Source organism: Amblyraja radiata, chromosome 41 (genome assembly GCF_010909765.2).
Source record: "Amblyraja radiata isolate CabotCenter1 chromosome 41, sAmbRad1.1.pri, whole genome shotgun sequence".
Lineage (NCBI taxonomy): Eukaryota > Metazoa > Chordata > Chondrichthyes > Rajiformes > Rajidae > Amblyraja > Amblyraja radiata.
In genome coordinates, this window is record NC_045996.1 from 6,499,098 (window position 1) to 6,519,748 (window position 20,651).

The 20,651-nt window shown below is 44.9% G+C and overlaps 1 protein-coding gene across 1 annotated transcript in view; it reads right to left on the reverse strand.

Moving 5' to 3' along the window:
- Window positions 1-14,213: 14,213 nt before the first annotated feature.
- LOC116967685 (nck-associated protein 1-like) overlaps window positions 14,214-20,651 on the reverse strand; it is a 183,726-nt gene continuing 177,288 nt past the window's right edge. The window contains exon 31 of the mRNA XM_033014275.1: window positions 14,214-14,413. Coding sequence (XP_032870166.1) covers window positions 14,297-14,413 — 117 coding nt within the window. The 3' untranslated portion in view covers window positions 14,214-14,296. The remainder of the gene's footprint in view (window positions 14,414-20,651) is intronic.

A 20,651-nucleotide genomic window follows, 5' to 3' on the forward strand; every position in this document is an offset into this window, starting at 1 on the left:
ACTGCACTTGAATTCCGTGGCCTTGCACCCTGCACATAGTGGTAAGAAACTGCACGTGCGTTTGGTGGCCTTGAACCCTGCTTGAAATGGTAGGAACATGGATTTGAATTTGGTGGACTTGCACCCTGCTTGAAATGGAATTTCAAGGAATAGTCATGAGTCAACTGCCAGCCCATATAACCATATAACAATTACAGCACGGAAACAGGCACGGGAGCCCACAAGCCGTGGGTGAGCTCCCAGCAGATCTGGCGTGAGGAACTGAGCTGCCACCCCAAGAACCCACACCAGCACTCCAGAAAGCCCCCCAACTGGCCACCAATATTGGAATTGGTGGAGAGGTGGAATATTGCGTCGGGGGACCAGCCCTCCCGTGTGAACATAGGACCCAACGGGTCCCACTTATTCTAGTATGGTTATATGGTTAAACACAACAACCTAAAATACCCCCTGAACTACAATAGACAATTATTATTATTATTATTATTATTATTATTATTATTATTATTATTATTATTATTATTATTATTATTATTATTATTACTATTATTATTATTATTGTTATTATTGATTTTTTGTATACGTATGTGTGTGGGTGTATATATAAATATATTATTCTGTCCTGTGCTGGAACATCCGCAATAGCGCCATCTAGTGGACTTTTATTGTTAAAGGTCAGTTGCACAAAGGAAGAAGTATCCTGTCTTTGACTTTTTCTATCAGGTTCAGCACCAGAATCAATCCATCACAATCCTAGCTTGCTACGCTTGATAAAGCAATGGCTGTAAATTTATATAGATTACTGTATGCTTGGAATGTTATATTAGAGAATATTTATGGCAGATGATGTTTGACTAATTTCATTTAACTTTATAGCATTGATGAATGTTTGGATTCTTAGCCGGGGGCCATTTTGTAGCACCTTACATACAACGAATAGGATTTGCTTTGATTGTTAATAGGATTGTCTATCATATATTTTCCCTATATGTTCTACTGTTTAGAAGATTTGTATATTACTGTAAAGGAGAGTAATTTGTATATCTTTCTTCTCCTTTATAGTTTTCACTCGTTTTTCAATATTCAGAATAACAACACTGAAAAATCATTAAAGTTAAGGGCAGAAATGCTAACTTCCCGACTCGCGTCTGATTATTGAATCGAGTTTGGCTGGCTGTCAATCTACGTCCTACTGTTAATTTAATCATATAGAGAGGACAGTTCAGTGAAAAGCCAGGAGAACAATGAGTGAAGCAAGCGACTGCAATAAAGCTGCAAAAATAGGAAAGACAAAGGATCATGGTGACAAAGCATCGCAAGCCAGTACACGCTCACGACTCACCTCCTCCTCTAGATCTTCGAGTAGTGCAGCCACTAAAGCTCGTGCAAAGGCTGCGGCTGCACGTGCAAGAGCATAATTTGCTGAGAGAGAGCTGGACATTAAAAAAAAGAGAGAGCAAGCCTAGAGGCAGAGAAAGCAGGAGTACAGGCAACTTTAGAAGATTTACATTTGAAGCAAGAGGTTGCTGCTGCTCTAGCACATGCTGAAGCTTTGGAAGCAGCTGCAGTAGTGGAAGATCGAGAACGTCACAGCCAAGGTCAGTCACACTTACAGCAAGTCACAAAGCAACGAACAGAATACTATGTACGGGACTAGAGTGAATGGCTAACTGTCGACGCTATCACCTCTTCACCTGGCAGACCATGCATCAATGAGGACTGCCACCACCAGCAAAGCATGAGGTCACCCTGATGACTCATTCACGCTACAATGATGGTTATCAACACCCTCAGGTCTACAGAGCTGAAACCAAGATAGCTTGAGGCATCATGCTTCCCCATCTCATATACGCCAGGCTGGCCAAAGCCATTCTCGCAAAGACTGCTTTGCTGAAGCGGAACCTCTACTAGGCCGTCTAGCTTACACCCTTTGAATCGTAAACAACACTTTGCACCTGAGACAGGAACTGCTAGTATGATCGACTTCGCCAAGTACTTCGCAACAAGAGAACTCGTGACCAGTGGGCTCACTGTTCGATGACAGACCTGAGAGCTTCAGAGCATGGCAATCATCCTTTATTAACGCCATTCGCGGCTTAGATCTCACTGCTAGTGAAGAGCTAGGTCTCTTAGTAACGTGGTTAGGCAAAGAATCGTCAGAGCATGTCAGAAGAATTCGCTCAGCGCATGTTACCGACCCATATGCTGCTCTTCAGCTGGTATGGGACAGGCTCCTGGATTGTTACGCCGGTCCAGAGGAAATGGAGATTTCTCTATTCAAAAGGGTGGATAGCTTCCCCCGCATAACCAGTAAGGATCATATCAAACTTCGTGAACTCGGAGATTTGCTTATGGAGTTGCAGCCTGCTAAAGAAGATGGGAACCTACCTGGTTTGACTTACTTGGACACGGCCCATGGCATCAACACAATTGTGGAGAAACTCCACCGTGGCCTCCAGGAAAAATGGATTTCGCTGGGTTCAAGGTATAAAGAGGAGCACAGTGCCTGCTTCCCACCATTCTCCTTCTTCACGCAGTTCATCTGTGGAGAGGCAAGAACCCGAAACGACCCAAGTTTTGCATTTTCAAGCAGTGTCAGTAGTCCATCCAAGTATGAGAAGCCTACTCAGAGACAGAATAATCCAAGAACCCACATATACGTACACAAGGCTGACATCGCTACAACAGTTAGACAATACAGATAAAATAACGCACAGCAATGACCCAGTGAAGATTTACCCCATCCACGGCAAACCTCATCCCTCGCCAAATGTAGAGGTTTTACAGCCAAGCCCATAGAGGAGCGTAAAACCTACCTTAAGGAGAACAGCATATGCTTCAGCTGTTGCTCCTCGTCTTCCCACTTCGCCAAAGACTGTAATAAAGTGCTCAAGTGCAGAGAATGCGAAAGCGACCACCACATCACAACAATGCATCCAGGCCCCGCCCCTTGGACCTCTAAGCCCCCCACTCAAGAGCCAGAGCCTACAGCACAAGAGAACGGAAGTCTCAACCTTCCAACCACTATCACTTTCCATTGCACTGAGGTATGTGGCCCTGGCCTTTCAGCTCGTTCTTGCTCCAAGATATGCCTGGTGAATATATACCCACGTGGGCAGCCTGAAAGCTCAATCACAGTGTACGCAATTCTTGATTCAAGAATTCAGAGTAATCAAAGTAATCGCTCTTTAGCAATGTCAAGTTTCTTTGATCAGTCTGGGGTTGAAAGTGACCCATCCCCTTACTCACTGAAAACTTGTGCAGGAGTGATTGCAATGACAGGAAGAAAAGCAGATGGCTTCCAGATTGAGGCTGTGGACGGAGGGATAGAAACATAGAAACATAGAAAGTAGGTGCGAGAGTAGACCACCAGGTCCGTCGAGCCCGCACTGCCATTCGCTCATGGCTGAACACTAAACAGACACACTTACCCACAAACAGTAGACACAAGACACAGAACACAAGACACTACCCTCCCCTTTATACCGCTATCACCCCTCTCCACCCCAACAACCTCGTGATCTCCTGGGGGAGGCAAAAAACCGGATAAAAACCCAGGTCCAATTCGGGAAAAAAATCCGGGAAATTCCTCTCCGACCCCAATCCAGGCGATCGACACTTGTCCAGGAGATCACTCAGGTCTTACTATACTAACCATACCTATGTCCATATCCCTGCCCTCTCCCCGTAGCCCCTTATCCCCTTGGCAGCTAAAAAAACATCTATTTTAGTCTTAAATATATTTAACGTTTCTGCTTCCACTGCTCCCTGGGGCAGTGAATTCCATAAATTAACCACCCTCTGGGTGAAGAAGTTCTTCCTCATCTCAGTTTTAAAAGTGCCCCCCCCCCCCCTTATTCTGCAACTATGTCCCCTAGTTCTAGTTTCCCCGATCATTGGGAACATCCTCGGTGCATCCACCCGATCAAGGCCCCTCACGATCTTATATGTTTCAATGAGATCGCCTCTCATTCTTCTAAACTCCAAAGAGTAGAGTTCCAGCCTACTTAACCTTTCCTCATATGTCAATCCCCTCATTGCAGGAATTAATCTTGTAAACCTTCGCTGCACTGCCTCCAGGGCTAGTACATCCTTTCTTAAGTATGGACCCCAGAACTGTACACAGTATTCCAAATGTGGTCTCACTAATACTGTGTACAGCTGCAGCAAGACCTCCGTGTTTTTATACTCAATCCCCCTAGCAATAAAGGCCAAAACTCCATTGGCCTTCCTGATTGCTTGCTGCACCTGCATACTAACTTTTAGTGATTCATGTACTAATACCCCTAGATCCCTTTGCGTTGCATTACAACGTAGCTCCTCCTCATTTAGAAAATAACTTGCCCTATCATTTTTTTCCCAAAGTGAATGACTTCACATTTATTAGTATTAAATTTCATCTGCCAAGTTGTTGCCCACTCACCTAGCTTATCTATATCCTTTTGCAGACTCTTCCTATCCTCCTCATCCCCTACTTTTCCTCCCATTTTTGTATCGTCCGCAAATTTTGATATATTACACTTGGTTCCCTCCTCCAAATCATTTATATAAATTGTGAACAACTGGGGTCCCAGCACCGACCCTTGCGGAACCCCGCTAGTTACCGGTTGCCATCCCGAGTATGAACCATTTATCCCCACTCTCTGCTTCCTATTTGTTAGCCAATCCTCTACCCATGCTAATATATTACCCCCAATCCCATAATTTTTTATTTTTAGCAATAGTCTCTTATGTGGCACCTTGTCAAAAGCCTTTTGGAAGTCCAAGTATACCACATCCACCGGTTCCCCTTTATCCACCCGGGTTGTTACTTCCTCAAAGAATTCGAGCAGATTCGTTAAACAGGACTTCCCCTTCACAAAACCATGCTGGTTCTGTCCGATGAAGTCATGTTTATCCAAGTGCCCCGTTAGTGTTTCTTTAATAATTGTCTCTAACATTTTACCCACCACCGATGTTAGACTAACCGGTCTATAGTTACCCGCCTTCTGTTTACTTCCTTTTTTAAATATAGGTGTTACATTGGCCATTTTCCAATCCACTGGGACCGTTCCTGCCTCCAGGGAGTTTTGGAAAATTATCACCAATGCATCCACAATCCCCACCGCTATCTCCCTCAAGACCCTTGGATGTAATCCATCAGGCCCAGGGGATTTATCCTCCTTCAGTCTCATTAATTTCCCTAATACCACCTCCTTGGTGATCTTAATAGTATTTAGCTCCTCCATTCCTACCGCCCCCTGTTTATCCAGCGTTGGAATATTTTTTGTGTCTTCTATGGTGAAGACTGATACAAAATACTCGTTTAATGCCTTTGCCATTTCCATGTTCCCCACCAACAACTCTCCAGTCTCACCCTCCAATGGACCAACGTTCACCTTAGCCACCCTTTTTCTTTTTATATAGCTATAAAAACTCTTACTATTAGTTTTTATGTTGTTCGCTAAATTCCTTTCATAGTCTATTTTCCCCGTCTTAATTAATCTCTTAGTTATTTTTTGCTGACCTTTAAATGCTTCCCAATCCTCTACCCTCCCACTATCTCTGGCTACCTTATATGCCCTTGCCTTCAGCCGAATACTATCCTTTATAGTTTTACTGAGCCATGGCTGACTGTTCTTACCCTTACCCCTTTTTTTCTTCATAGGAATAAATTTTTCTTGAAGGTTATACAGTAGACCCTTAAACGTACACCACTGCTCATGTACCGTCTTATTCTTGAGTCTGCTATCCCAGTCAACTTTGATCAGCTCAGTCCTCATACCTTCATAATCCCCCTTATTTAGACTAAGCACCCTAGCCTGAGTTTCAACCTGCTCCCCTTCTATTTGAATATGGAATTCGACCATATTGTGGTCACTTGTTCCCAACGAGTCCCTAACTATGACATTTTTAATTAATCCTGCTTCATTACACAGGACCAGATCCAAGATTGCCTCCCCCCTTGTCGGTTCTGTGACATACTGTTCTAGGAACCCGTCTCTAATACATTCTATAAACTCTTCCTCTAGTCTACCCTGCCCAGTTTGGTTTGCCCAATTAATATGAAAATTGAAGTCCCCCATGATTACAGCAGTTCCCTTTTTACATGCGTCAACTATTTGCAGATTTATGTTCTGACTAACAGCGTCACAGCTATTTGGAGGTCTATAAATTACACCCACTAGTGTTTTTTTCCCCTTGTTATTCTCTATCTGTACCCAAGCTGTTTCACTATCCTGATCCTTCAACGCAATATCCTTCCTCTCTATTGCCGTTATTCCATCCCTTATTAAAAGGGCCACCCCTCCTCCCTTTCTTTCCTGTCTGTCTTTCCTAATTGTCGAGTACCCCTCTATATTTAACTCCCAGTCCTGATCCCCTTGCAGCCATGTCTCCGTAATGGCCACGATATCATAACTATATATACTTAATTGCACCGTTAATTCATTTATCTTATTTCGAATACTCCGTGCATTTAGATAAAGCACTTTCAGATGATTTTTACTACCCTTCCTTTCCGTTTTTGCCCCTTTTACATCTAGAGCTTTATCTTCACACATTCTGTCTCCTGTCACATTTTGACTTTCCGCTTCCCCACTGATACCCTGCTCTATTTCCTCTACCCCTGCCGTTATTACCCCCCCTTGATACCTCCCCCCCGCTACTTAGTTTAAAGACCTCTCTACTGCCCTAGTTATATGATTTGCCAGGACCCCAGTCCCAGCACCGTTCAGGTGAAGTCCGTCCTTACAGAACAGATCCCCCCTGTCCCAGTACTGGTGCCAGTGGCCCAAGAAACCAAACCCATTTTTCCCACACCAGTCTTTGAGCCACGCATTCAGCTTTTTAATTTTACGTACCCTCGCCGATTTGGCCCGTGGCTCAGGTAGCAATCCGGAGATCAGTACCCTCGAGGTTCTGCTTTTTAATTTATTCCCTAACTGCTCAAACTCCTTCAGCAGATCCTCCTTCCTCGTCCTCCCTATGTCATTGGTCCCCACATGGACCACGACCACTGGATCCTCCCCCTCCCTCTGCAAATTTCTCTCCAGCATCGCAGAGATATCCTTAACCCTAGCACCGGGTAGGCAACACAGCCTTCGGGACATGTTCTGCTGGCCGCAGAGAACCTTATCTACCCCCCGAATAATACTATCCCCTATCACTACGGCATTTCTTCTAACTCCCCCCTCTTGAATGGCCCCCTGATCCACGGTGCTGCAGCCAGGTTGCTCATCCCTCCCACAGCCCCTGATCCCGTCCTTACATTGAGTAAGAGCCTCGGTCATGCTCGTCAGGGACAAGGGCTGTGGCTCCTGCCGCATCTCCTCCTGGTTCCCCCTACCTGCCTCGCTTATGGCCACACCTTCCTTTCCTTGCTCACTGCCTACTGAATTAGTTAAACTGGTCGGTGTGACCATCCCCTGGCACAAAACATCCAGGTAATTGATCTTCCTCCACTCATCGAGTGTGATGAAATTCCGGATAATATGACAGAGATACTAATACTGGAGGCAACACGGTCACACTCACTTAAGTCCGGTTGCAGCTCACATCCCAAACTAGATCCAAATGCTCAGATTCGATCTTGCTTGAAAGAGATATCCTCAGAGTACACAAGGTGAGGAAACAAATCAATGGGCCAGGAAACAACATCCCCTTGGCACAGAGACGGGTCTTAGGTTGGGTCCTCATAGGTGATGTTTGCAATGGGGATGTTCATAAGCCAAGCATCAGCACTTTTAAGACGCACATCCATGACAATGGTGGACCCTCATTCCTCACCCCCTGCCAGAGCCAAATATATCTCATAGAGACGCTGAACCACGGCGGGGAGTCCATATGTTGGGATGCGTTTCCTTCACCTACAAATGACTCTGCTGACAAAGCAGTTGTGGATAACCTTGGCATGTCAGTATTCGTGAGGACTGAGAATGATGATAAATGTGCACCATCCTTTGAAGACAGAGCCTTTCTAAAGACTATGGAAGAAGAATGCCATAATGATTACACCAACAGCTGGGTGGCACCTTTACCTTTCAGAGCACCCAGACTTCCTCTTCCCAATAATAGGGATCAGGCCCTCTCTCGTCTTGCCTCTTTACAGCGCACCCTGAGCAAAAGGCCTGCCATGAAAGAGCAGTTCATTGCCTTCCTGGGAAAGGTGTTTGAGAACAACCACGCTGAACGAGCACCCCGATTGAAAGTTGGAGAGGAATGCTGGTATCTGCCAATCTTTGGAGTTTACCACTCTCAGAAACCAGAACAGATCAGGGTGGTCTTCGACTCCAGTGCGCAGTATGGTGGAATGTCACTCAACAACGTTTTGCTTACCGGCCCAGATATGAATAAATCCCTCCTTGGAGTGCTGATCCGCTTCCGAAAGGAACCTGTAGCCATAACAGCCGACATTCAGCAGATGTTCTATTGTTTTGTAGTGAGAAAAGACCACAGGAAATACCTAAGGTTTTTATGGCACAGGGCCAACGATATGTCAAAGGACATTGTTGAGTATCGGATGCGTGTGCACGTCTTAGGGAACAGTCCCTCTCCTGCCATCGCAATCTATGGTCTAAGACGTGCTGCTCAGGAAGGTGAGAATGAGTACGGATCCGATACACATCGCTTTGTGAGAGATAGTTTTACATAGATGATGGGCTCATCTCTTTGCCCACAGAGTCCAAGGCCATCGATCTGCTAAAACGAGCTCAAGCATGTCTTGCTCAGTCAAACCTGAAGTTGCACAAAATCGCTTCAAACAGTGCTGCAGTCATGAAACCCTTCCCCGTTGAAGACCTGGCAAAAGACATAAAGGATCTTTCCTTGACTGATGAAGCTTTACCAATGCAAAGAAGCCTCGGACTCTACTGGGAAATGGAGTCTGACACATTCACCTTCAAAGTCTCTGCAGAAGAAAAACCATTCACTCGACGTGGAGTTTTGGCGACAGTGACCAGCCTTTTCGACCCCATCGGGTTCGTAGCACCAGTGATCATACGAGGAAGGGCACTACTGCGTGAATTCTCCGCCATTGACATTTGTGACTGGGACACACCACTTCCAGAGAAAGAGCTAGAGGAGTTGAAAACGTGGAGAGCTTCGCTTCGAGACTTGAAGAATCTTCATTTCTCACGCACATACTCCCCCCATTCTCTTCTTAGTGCTAAACACACAGAGTTGTGCCTCTTCTCTGATGCTTCCAACACAGCCATCGGTGCAGTAGCCTACCTTAGAGTAATCTCAGAAGAAGGGCAATGCCATGTAGGATTTGTCTTAGGGAAAGCTAAGTTGACTCCTCAACCGGAACCTTCGACACCTAGGCTTGAACTCTTGTGGAGCGGTACTGGCACTGAAGATGGCGTACCTGATACTGGATGAGATTGACCTCAAGCCTGACGCAGTCAAATTCTACTGTGATCGCAAGTTAGTCCTGGGGAACATCTTCAATGACAGAAGACGTTTCTTTGTCTATGTACATAACAGGGTCAAACGCATTCGACAGACTACATGCCCGGAACAGTGGCACTTCGTGCCGACAGATCACAATCCAGCGGACCTTGCAACAAGATCAGTGTCTGCATCACAGCTTGCCAACACTTCATGGTTTACTGGACCTGCATTTCTACACAAGCCGCCAGAATGTTTTCTTGAAGTGCAAGAGTCCTTTCAGTTGACTGATCCAGAGCTAGATGTCGAAATCCGTCCACAAGTCACAAGTCTCATTACTCAAAAAATGCAGAGACAACTATCTCCCAGTGTTTCTAACGTTTCTCCACCTGGAATTGTCTTCTCAGAGCTGTGGCACTCCTCATTCATGTGGCTCGATCCTTCAGGTTAGACTCCTCCAGTGCCTCTGATAAATGCAATGGTTGGCATTGGTGTGACAAGCCTCGCACTCTGGAGGAGTTGTCTGCCGCGAGAAATATCAACATCAAGTCTGCTCAGAAATAGACCTATGCTGAGTAATTCAGTAAACTCACAGGGAACAGAGAACTCCCTCGATCCAGTCCACTTTATGAAGTCGAATCCAGTGATCCAAGATGGTGTCCTTAATGTCCATAAAGAGATAAAGCACCAGGGCCGTCAGTTCACAGAGGGAGCCATCAGAGCGGCAGATTTGTGGATTGCCGGTGGCAAGCGACATATCAGTTCCGTTTTGCATGAATGCATCACATGTCGCAAGCTCAGGGGTAAGATGGAGAAACAGAAGATGTCTGACCTCCCTCCGGAACGTCTCTGTATATCCCCTCCATTCACATTTGTTGGTTTGGGTGTATTCGGTCCTTGGACAGTGGTCACTCGGCGAACAAGAGGAGGTGCAGCTCAAAGCAAGCGCTGGGCGATTCTCTTTATATGCATGAGTATCCGAGCGGTACATGTTGAAGTGATAGAGTCCATGGACACTTCCAGCTGTATTTACGCCCTCCGCCGGTTGTTCATCATCCATGGACCAACAAAACAGCTTAGATCCAACAACTGAACAAATTTCATTGGGGCAAGTAGAGAGCTGAAGATGGACAAGGACTCTAGCGAGGAGACAAGTATCCACAGGAACTTAAGTCAGCAGGGAAGCACATGGGAGTTCAACCCCGCTCACGCTTCACACATGGGAGGGGCCTGGGAACGTTTGATTGGCGTCTCACGCCGAATGCAGGACTCCATGTTGCTACAGCGGTAGTCACTCCACCTCACTCACAAAGTCCAAAGTATCAGCAATCATCAATGCTAGACCATTAGAGCCAATCTCTTCTGATCCGGACTCATAATTCCTCCTAACTCCTGCAATGCTGCTTACCCAGAAGTCCGGCGTACCAGCTCCACCAAGTCATTTCACAGGGGAAGACCACTTCAAGAGCCAATGGAGGCAGGTACAAACCTTGGCCAATGGGTTCTGGGTTCGCTGGAGACGGGAGTACTTGCCAACTCTGCAGAGCAGATGTAAATGGAATGAGACACGCAGATATCTGCCAACTGGAGACATTGTGCTTTTGAAAGACAGCCAGCTGTCCCGTAACGAATGGCGTATGGGATTAGTTACCTCTGTTTTCCCAAGCAGTGATGGCAAAGTGCGGAAGTTGGCCAGGGCAGCTTCTCAAGGCACCTCTAAGAGCTACACGAGACCCATCTCTGAGGTCATTCTTCTCCTTCCTGAGAGACAAGGACCCTGAAGTTACTTTAGCAGATGTCAGTAGTGGCATCTATCGATGTCAGGCGGGGAGTATCCTGTCCTCTGCTGGAACCTATGCGCAATAGCGCCATCTATTGGACTTTGATTGTGAAAGGTCAGTTGCACATAGTAAGTAGGAAGCAGGAAGTAGTCTCCTGTCCTTGTTTTGTTCTGTCATGTTCAGCAGCAGTAGCTATCCATCCTAATCCTTGCTTGCTACGCTTAAGAAAGCAAAGGCTGTAAGTTTATATAGTTCACTGTATGCTTGGAATGCTACATTGGAGAATATTTATGGCAGATGATGTTTAACTCATTTCATTAACTTCATAGCATTTGCGAATGCTTAGATTGTTAGCCGGTGGCCATTTTGTAGCACCTTAAATACAAGGAATATGATTTGCTTTGATTGTTAATAGGATTGTTTATTATATATTTGCCCTATATGTTTATTTCTATTTAAACGCATATTTCTGCAAAGGAGAGTAATATCTGTATTTTTCTTCTCCTTTATAGTTTCACTCGTTTTACAATATTAAGAATGACAGCACTAGAAAATCATTAAACTTAAGAGCAGAGATGCTAAATTCCAGACTCGTGTCTGATAATTAAATCGAGTTTGGCTGGTTGTCAATCTACGTTTTACTGTTAACAATCACGTGGGGAGGACATTTCAATTATTATTATTATTATTGCACTACTATTGAATCTTTTTTGTGTGTAACATGTGTGTGACTGTGTGTATATCTATATTACTAAATCTCTGTTCTTGACCACTTTTGGCTTTCTGTGCTGCGATTTCCGAGAGAACGCCGTCACCTATGGCCGTCATTTTTGGCCACCTCGCTCAGAGCCCCCTCCGCCGCATGGGTGCCGAGGATTTTTCCCGTCGATGAAAAATGACAGAGATATTAATGTTTTGACAAATTCCCCATACTCTCTGCTGCCCGGTGGGGGAGGGACTATAAAACCAGGAAGTGGTGTGCCTCAATCAGCCTCTGCAAGTGGTGTGCCTCAATCAGTCTCTGCAAGTGGTGTGCCTCAATCCGAGCTCTGAATAACACTGAACAAATGTCTCCACAGCTGTGAGTACCCATATTGTGGTTTGAAAATGAAAATATGGTTAGTTTGAGGGGGAAAAAGCACTGCCTGCAAATGGTTGTTTGGGTTGAAGTAAAAAGGCACCCTCTCTCTCTCCCTATCCCTCTCTTTCTCACCCCGTCTCTCCCACCCTCTCCCCATCACCCCCACTATCCTCTCCCTCCCCTCCTCTCCTCTCCTCTTCCCCCCTCCCTCTCCTCCCCACCCTCTCCTCTCCCCTCTCTCTCTCCCCTCTTTTTCTCCCTCTCCTCCCCCACCGTACCTCCCCTAAACCCCCCTCCCCTCCACCCTCTCTCCCCCTCTCAGCACACCCTCTCTCCCCCTCCACACCCCCTACCCTCTTCCCTCCACCCCCCTCCCTGCTCCCCACCCTCTCAGCACCCCCTCTCTCTCTCCCCCACTCTCACCCTCTCTCTCCTCCCCCACCTTTACCCCCTCACCCGCCCTCCCTCTTCTCCTCCTCTCCACCCCCCATCCCTCTTGCCCCTCTCTGTGTCTCTGTCTCTGCCCTCACTCTCTAAGCCACCCCCCCCCCCCCCTCTCTAGATGTGACTGCAAGTTGGGGGCTATGCGTCAGTAGATAGGGTGGTTATGGGGTAAAAGGAGCAAATTAATAATATTAATATAATATCAAGGGGGGTAATTAGCGTGAGTGTGGGGGGGGGGGGGGGGGGGGGGGGTAGTTAGTGTGTGTGACGCTGCATGCCGCATTTTCAGCCAGAGTTGTGAATCTAGAATTATCTACCAATTCGCTGGATGTTTTCAAGAGAGAGTTAGATCTTAGGGCGAACATAATAAAGGGATATGGCGAATATGTGAACGGGGTACATATTTTGGATGATCAGCCATGATCATATTGAATGGCAGTGCTGGCTCAAAGGGCTGACTGGCCTACTCCTGCACCTATATTCTACGTTTCTATATTTCTATTGACATGTTGCTGGGGGAGACTGGAGCGGATGGGACTGTTTTCTCTTGGAGACCTAATATGGGCCTGATGGAGGTGAATACCATTGTGCAAAGGTGCCAAAGGGAGTGGGTTGGTGCGCGATAACATTCCATTCCTCAACAGATAATGCCTGACCCGGTGTGTCCCTCCAGCACTGTGTTTTGTTTTGGTCAGTGCCGTGCCCCCTCTTGCAGTGCCACCTTCCTTCGAGCTCATGCTCCTTACCCTCCACCATCACTTTGAGTGAACCCCTCTCCCAGCTTCAGTGAAAACCTTGCCCCCCCTCCTCACCCCTACCAATGAACCTCTGGCCAACTCCTCAAGCGCCCAACACCAGCCAACAGGCGAATGATTCATTTAATCATTCAAAAGAAAAGGCAGGCATTCCTGTTTATTTGGAAGTCTAGGCATGGAGTTAAACAGCACACAGATCAGTAAGCATTATGTGTTCAACAATTCATGTGTCAGAGCAATGAGCATACATTACATCTATACCTCGACAGTGAGAAGGTTGAGTAGGGATGGATGAAAGGGAATCAGAATGCTGGCCTAGGCTGTCATCCCATCTGCTGCCACCTTTTGCATCAGACACCCAACGCACTCATGTGAACTCCCCCAACCTTTGGATCCTCCGTACCCCCTGAACTATATTGTCTCCAGCCCACCTTGATGCATCTGACCCAACCCCAGCTCTCCATTCCCCTCTTCCTGTCCTCTGGCCAGAATTACCTTTGTCTCTCTCACTCTGATCTAATGCATTTCATGTTGACTGTTTCCCTTTTACTTCACAAGCCCAACTGGTCCCTTGTCCCCTTCACCTCTGATCCTCCTCTTCGTCAAACCATTTCCACTGCCTCACTCTTCTCTATCTCCCCAGATTCATGGACCTAACTCCCAACTCTCCCATCGATCTGTCCGTTCAACAGATCACACCCTTCCCCTTTGCTCCCTGACACCTCCACCAATTCCTCCTGACCCACATATGCGGCCCCCCCCCCCCCCCCCCCCAATCCCAGGCCGAGATCTTTAATGTGATAATGTTAATTGTGCTGTATTACATTTAGCTTAACAAATTAATTTGAAGAAAGAACGCATTGCATTTATCCTGTGGTCATGATCACAGGCCTGTATGCTTCACGAAAGGCATTCCTCAGCAGAACATAAGGAAAGCAGGTTTCCAGCATATCCATATCCAGGAATGGTGACTCCTCGATCAACTGCAAAACAGCAATTTATTTTAACAAACTGTTGAAATTAAGATAGTTCAAACACAATTAGGCAAAAAAAGGTGTCCAAAGTGAGTGAATTAGTAACACTCAGATACACACATAGCCTATTGCTCCTTGAACAGAGATTCAATTAGTTCTCCTCTACTGACACTCTCGTCCGCCTGGCGGAACTTGTCCTCGTCCTCGACAACTTCCCCTTTCGCTCCTCCCAAACGTTGACGGTGGATATGCAATGGAAGGCATTTAAAGACTGCATGGATGAACTACAACAATTGTTCATCCCAGTTTGGCAAAATAATAAATCAGGGAAGGTAGTGCATCCGTGGATAACAATGGAAATCAGGGATAGAATCAAAACAAAAGATGAAGCATACAAATTAGCCAAAAAAAGCAGCCTACCAGAGGACTGGGAGAAATTCAGAATCCAACAGAGGAGGACAAAGATCTTAATTAGGAAAGGGAAAATATATTATGAAAGACAACTGGCAGGGAACATAAAAACTGACTGCAAAGGTTTTTATAGGTATGTGAAGAGAAAGAGATTAGTTAAAACAAATGTAGTCAGAAACAGGTGAATTGATCATGGGGAACAAAGACATGGCAGACCAATTGAATAACAACTTTGGTTCTGTCTTCACTAAGGAAGACATAAACAATATGCCGGAAATAGCAGTGGACCGCAGGTCAAAAGAGATGGAGGAACTGGGTGAAATCCAGGTTAGCCGGGAAGTGGTGTTGGGTATATTGAATGGATTAAGGCTGATAAATCACCAGGGCCAGATAGGCTGCATCCCAGTGTACTTAAGGAAGTGGCCCCAGAAATAGTGGATTCATTAGTGATAATTTTTCAAAATTCTTTAGATTCTGGAGTAGTTCCTGAGGATTGGAGGATAGCTAATGTAACCCCACTTTTTAAAAAGGGAGGGAGAGAGAAGACGGGGAATTACAGACCAGTTAGTCTAACATCGGTAGTGGGGAAACTTAATAGCTAGAGTCAGTTATTAAAGATGGGATAGCAGCACATTTGGAAAGTGGGGAAATCATTGGACAAAATCAGCATGGATTTACGAAAGGTAAATCATGTCTGACGAATCTTATATAATTTTTCGAGGATGTAACTAGTAGAGTGGATAAGGGAGAACCAGTGGATGTGATATATCTGGGCTTTCAGAAGGCTTTCAACAAGGTCCCACATAAGAGATTAGTATACAAACTTAAAGCACACAGTATTGGGGGTTCAGTATTGATGTGGATAGAGACTGTGTCGGTGGCTCGCCTTAAGCAGGACGATTTGGACATTAGTCAGCCAGTGCAGGTGGTCCAGCCTCGTCCACGGTCCTGGACGCTCCTGCTTTCGCCTTTGCTGCTTGTTTCCCCTGAGGAGGGGGATGTGTGTACAAGAACCAGCTGCTTCGTTCATCTGCCAGGTTTCGGGGGGGGGGGGGGGTGTCCTGTGGCACATTTCTGCATTACTGGAGATGAATGCAGAACAGTGGAAGATTGGGGAGCCACCTATTGGTTAGGACTGTTGCTGAGCAAATCCTCAGCACGAGGACTGGCAGGGTCACGTGACTGTGTTTGGCAGGAAGATGACGTTACGTGGTTGAGGGGTGTGCTGTGGAATATAACCATATAACCATATAACAATTACAGCACGGAAACAGGCCATCTCGGCCCTACAAGTCCGTGCCGAACAACTTTTTTCCCTTAGTCCCACCTGCCTGCACTCATACCATAACCCTCCATTCCCTTCTCGTCCATATGCCTATCCAATTTATTTTTAAATGATGCCAACGAACCTCCCGCCACCACTTCCACTGGAAGCTAATTCCACACCGCTACCACTCTCTGAGTAAAGAAGTTCCCCCTCATGTTACCCCTAAACTTCTGTCCCTTAATTCTGAAGTCATGTCCTCTTGTTTGAATCTTCCCTATTCTCAAAGGGAAAAGCTTGATCACATCAACTCTGTCTATCCCTCTCATCGTTTTAAAGACCTCTATCAAGTCCCCCTTAACCTTCTGGGCTCCAGATAATAAAGACCTAACTTATTCAACCTATCTCTGTAACTTAGTTGTTGAAAACCAGGCAACATTCTAGTAAATCTCCTCTGTACTCTCTCTATTTTGTTGACATCCTTCCTATAATTGGGCGACCAAAATTGTACACCATACTCCAGATTTGGTCTCACCAATGCCTTGTACAATTTTAACATTACATCCCAGCTTCTATACTCAATGCTCTGATTTATAAAGGCTAGCATACCAAAAGCTTTCTTTACCACCCTATCTATATGAGATTCCACCTTCAAGGACCTCTGCACGGTTATTCCCAGATCCCTCTGTTCAACTGTATTCTTCAATTCCCTACCATTTATCATGTACGTCCTATTTTGATTTGTCCTGCCAAGGTGTAACACCTCACATTTATCAGCATTAAACTCCATCTGCCATCTTTCAGCCCATTTTTCCAAATGGCCTAAATCACTCTGTAGACTTTGGAAATCCTCTTCATTATCCACAACACCCCTATCTTGGTATCATCTGCATACTTACTAATCCAATTTACCACCCCTTCATCCAGATCATTGATGTACATGACAAACAACAAAGGACCCAACACAGATCCCTGAGGCACCCCCGTAGTCACCTGCCTCCAACCCGACAAACAGCCATCCACCATTACCCTCTGGCTTCTCCCATTCAGCCACTGCTGAATCCATCTTGCTATTCCTGCATTTATACCCAACAGTTTAATCTTCTTAACCAACCTTCCATGAGGAACCTTGTCAAAGGCCTTACTAAAGTCCATATAGACAACATCCACTGCTTTACCCTCATCAATTTCCCTAGTAAGCTCTTCAAAGAATTCAAGAAGATTAGTCAAACATGACCTTCCAGGCACAAATCCATGTTGACTGTTCCTAATCAGACCCTGTTTATCCAGATACTTATATATATTATCTCTAAGTATCTTTTCCATTAATTTGCCCACCACTGAAGTCAAACTAACAGGTCTATAATTGCTAGGTTTACTCTTAGAACCCTTTTGAAACAATGGAACAACATGCGCAGTACGCCAATCCTCGGGGACTATTCCCGTTTCTAATGACATTTGAAATATTTCTGTCATAGCCCCGGCTATTTCTACACTAACTTCCCTCAATGTCCTAGGGAATATCCTGTCAGGACCTGGAGACTTATCCACTTTTATATTTTTCAAAAGTGTCAGTACTTCTTTTACTTTGAAACTCATAGTATCCATAACTACTCTACTCGTTTCCCTTACCTCACATAATTCAATATCCTTCTCCTTGGTGAATACCGAAGAAAATAAATTGTTCAATATCTCCCCCATCTCTTTTGGCTCTGCAGATAGCTGCCCACTCTGTTTCTCCAATGGACCAATTTTATCCCTCGTTATCCTTTTGTTATTAATATAGCTGTAGAAACCCTTTGGATTTACTTTCACCTTACTTGCCAAAGCAACCTCATATCTTCTTTTAGCTTTTCTAATTTCTTTCTTAAGATTCTTTTTACATACCTTATACTCCACAAGCACCTCATTTACTTCATGCTGCCTATAATTATTGTAGATCTCCCTCTTTTTCCGAACAAGATGTCCAATTTCCCTTGAAAACCAGGGCTCTTTCCAATTTTTACTGTTTCCTTTCAACCGAACAGGAACATAAAGATTCTGTACTCTTAAAATGTCTTATATAGTTAGAACTCTGGGAGAACCCTCCCCAATCGCGTGTGTGCTGTTAACCATATAACAATTACAGCACGGAAACAGGCCATCTCGACCCTTCTAGTCCGTGCCGAACACGTATTCTCCCCTAGTCCCATATACCTGCGCTCAGACCATAACCCTCCATTCCTTTCCTGTCCATAGAACTATCCAATTTATTTTTAAATGATAAAATCGAACCTGCCTCCACCACCTTCACTGGAAGCTCATTCCACAGCCACCACTCTCTGAGTAAAGAAGTTCCCCCTCATGTTACCCCTAAACTTCTGTCCCTTAATTCTCAAGTCATGTCCCCTTGTTTGAAACTTCCCTACTCTCAGTGGGAAAAGCTTATCCACGTCAACTCTGTCTATCCCTCTCATCATTTTAAAGACCTCTATGAAGTCTCCCCTTAACCTTCTGCGCTCCAACGAATACAGCCCTAACTTGTTCAACCTTTCTCTGTAACTTAGTTGCTTAAACCCAGGCAACATTCTAGTAAATCTCCTCTGTACTCTCTCTATTTTGTTGACATCCTTCCTATAATTAGGCGACCAAAATTGTACACCATACTCCAGAATTGGCCTCACCAATGCCTTGTACAATTTTAACATTACATCCCAACTTCTATACTCAATGCTCTGATTTATAAAGGCCAGCACACCAAAAGCTTTCTTTACCACCCTATCTACATGAGATTCCACTTTCAGGGAACTGCGCACAGTTATTCCCATTTCCCTCTGTTCAACTGCATTCTTCAATTCCCTACCGTTTACCATGTACGCCCTATTTTGATTTGTCCTGCCAAGATGCAGCACCTCACACTTATCAGCATTAAACTCCATCTGCCATCTTTCAGCCCACTCTTCAAACTGGCATAAATCTCTCTGTAGACTTTGAAAAATCTACTTCATTATCCACAACCCCACCTATCTTAGTATCATCTGCATACTTACTAATCCAATTTACCACCCCATCATCCAGATCATTGAAGTACATGACAAACAACAGTGGATCCCTGTGGCACCCCACTAGTCACTGGCCTCCAACCTGACAAACAACCAACCAACAACCAACCATCTGGCATCTCCCATTCAGCCACTGTTGAATCCATCTTGCTACTCCACCATTAATACCCAACAATTGAACCTTCTTAACCAACCTTCCGTGAGGTACCTTGTCAAAGGCCTTAATGAAGTCCATATATACAACATCTACTGCTTTACCCTCATCAATTTCCCGAGTAACCTCTTCAAAAAATTCAAGAAGATTAGTCAAACATGACCTTCCAGGCACAAATCCATGTTGGCTGTTCCTAATCAGACCCTGTTTATCCAGATGCTTATATATATTATCTCTAAGTATCCTTTCCATTAATTTTCCCACCACTGACATCAAACTAACAGGTCTATAATTGCTAGGTTTACTCTTAGACCCCTTTTTAAACAATGGAACAACATGCGCAGTACGCCAATCCTCCAGCACTATTCCCGTTTCTAATGACATTTGAAATATTTCTGTCATAGCCCCTGCTATTTCTACACTAACTTCCCTCAATGTCCCAGGGAATATCCTGTCCAGACCTGGAGGCTTATCCACTTTTATATTTCTCAAAAGTGTCAGTACTTCCTCTTCTTTGAATCTCATAGTTTCCATAGCTACTCTACTTGTTTCTCTTACCTCACATAATTCAATATCCTTCTCCTTGGTGAATACCGAAGAAAATAAATTGTTCAATATCTCCCCCATCTCTTTTGGCTCTGCAGATAGCTGTCCACTTTGACTCTCTAATGGACCAATTTTATCCCTCGTTATCGTTTTGCTATTAATATAGCTTCTTTTAGCTTTTCTAATTTCTTTAAGATTCTTTTTACATTCCTTATACTCCTCATGCACCTCATTTATTCCATGCTGCCTATAATCATTGAAGATCTCTCTCTTTTTCCGAACCAAGTGTCCAATTTCCCTTGAAAACCATGGCTCTTTCCAATTTTTACTATTTCCTTTCAACCGAACAGGAACATAAAGATTCTGTACTCTTAAAATTTCACCTTTAAATGTCCTCCATTTCTCTTCCACATCTTTCCCATAAAACAAACTGTCCCAATTTACCCCTTTTAAATCCTTTTGCATCTCCTCAAAGTTAGCCTTTCTCCAATCAAAAATCACAACCCTAGGTCCAGTTCTGACCCTTTCCATAATTATATTGAAACTAATGGTATTGTGATCACTGGTCCCGAACTGTTCCCCAACGCATACCTCTGTATTTTGTGTTCTCTGTATTATTTAATAAAGATCACATTTGATTCACAACGCGTGGCTCGTTTTAACTTCAGCCTATCAGCATGACCATATTCTTCCACCTCTACCTGCCAAACCTTGCAGTCACAGATTCATAACATGATACAGTGTGGAAACAGGCCCTTCGGCCCATCTTGCCCACACCGGCCAACAATGGCCTGGCTACACTAGTCCCACTTGCCTGGGCTTGGTCCATAT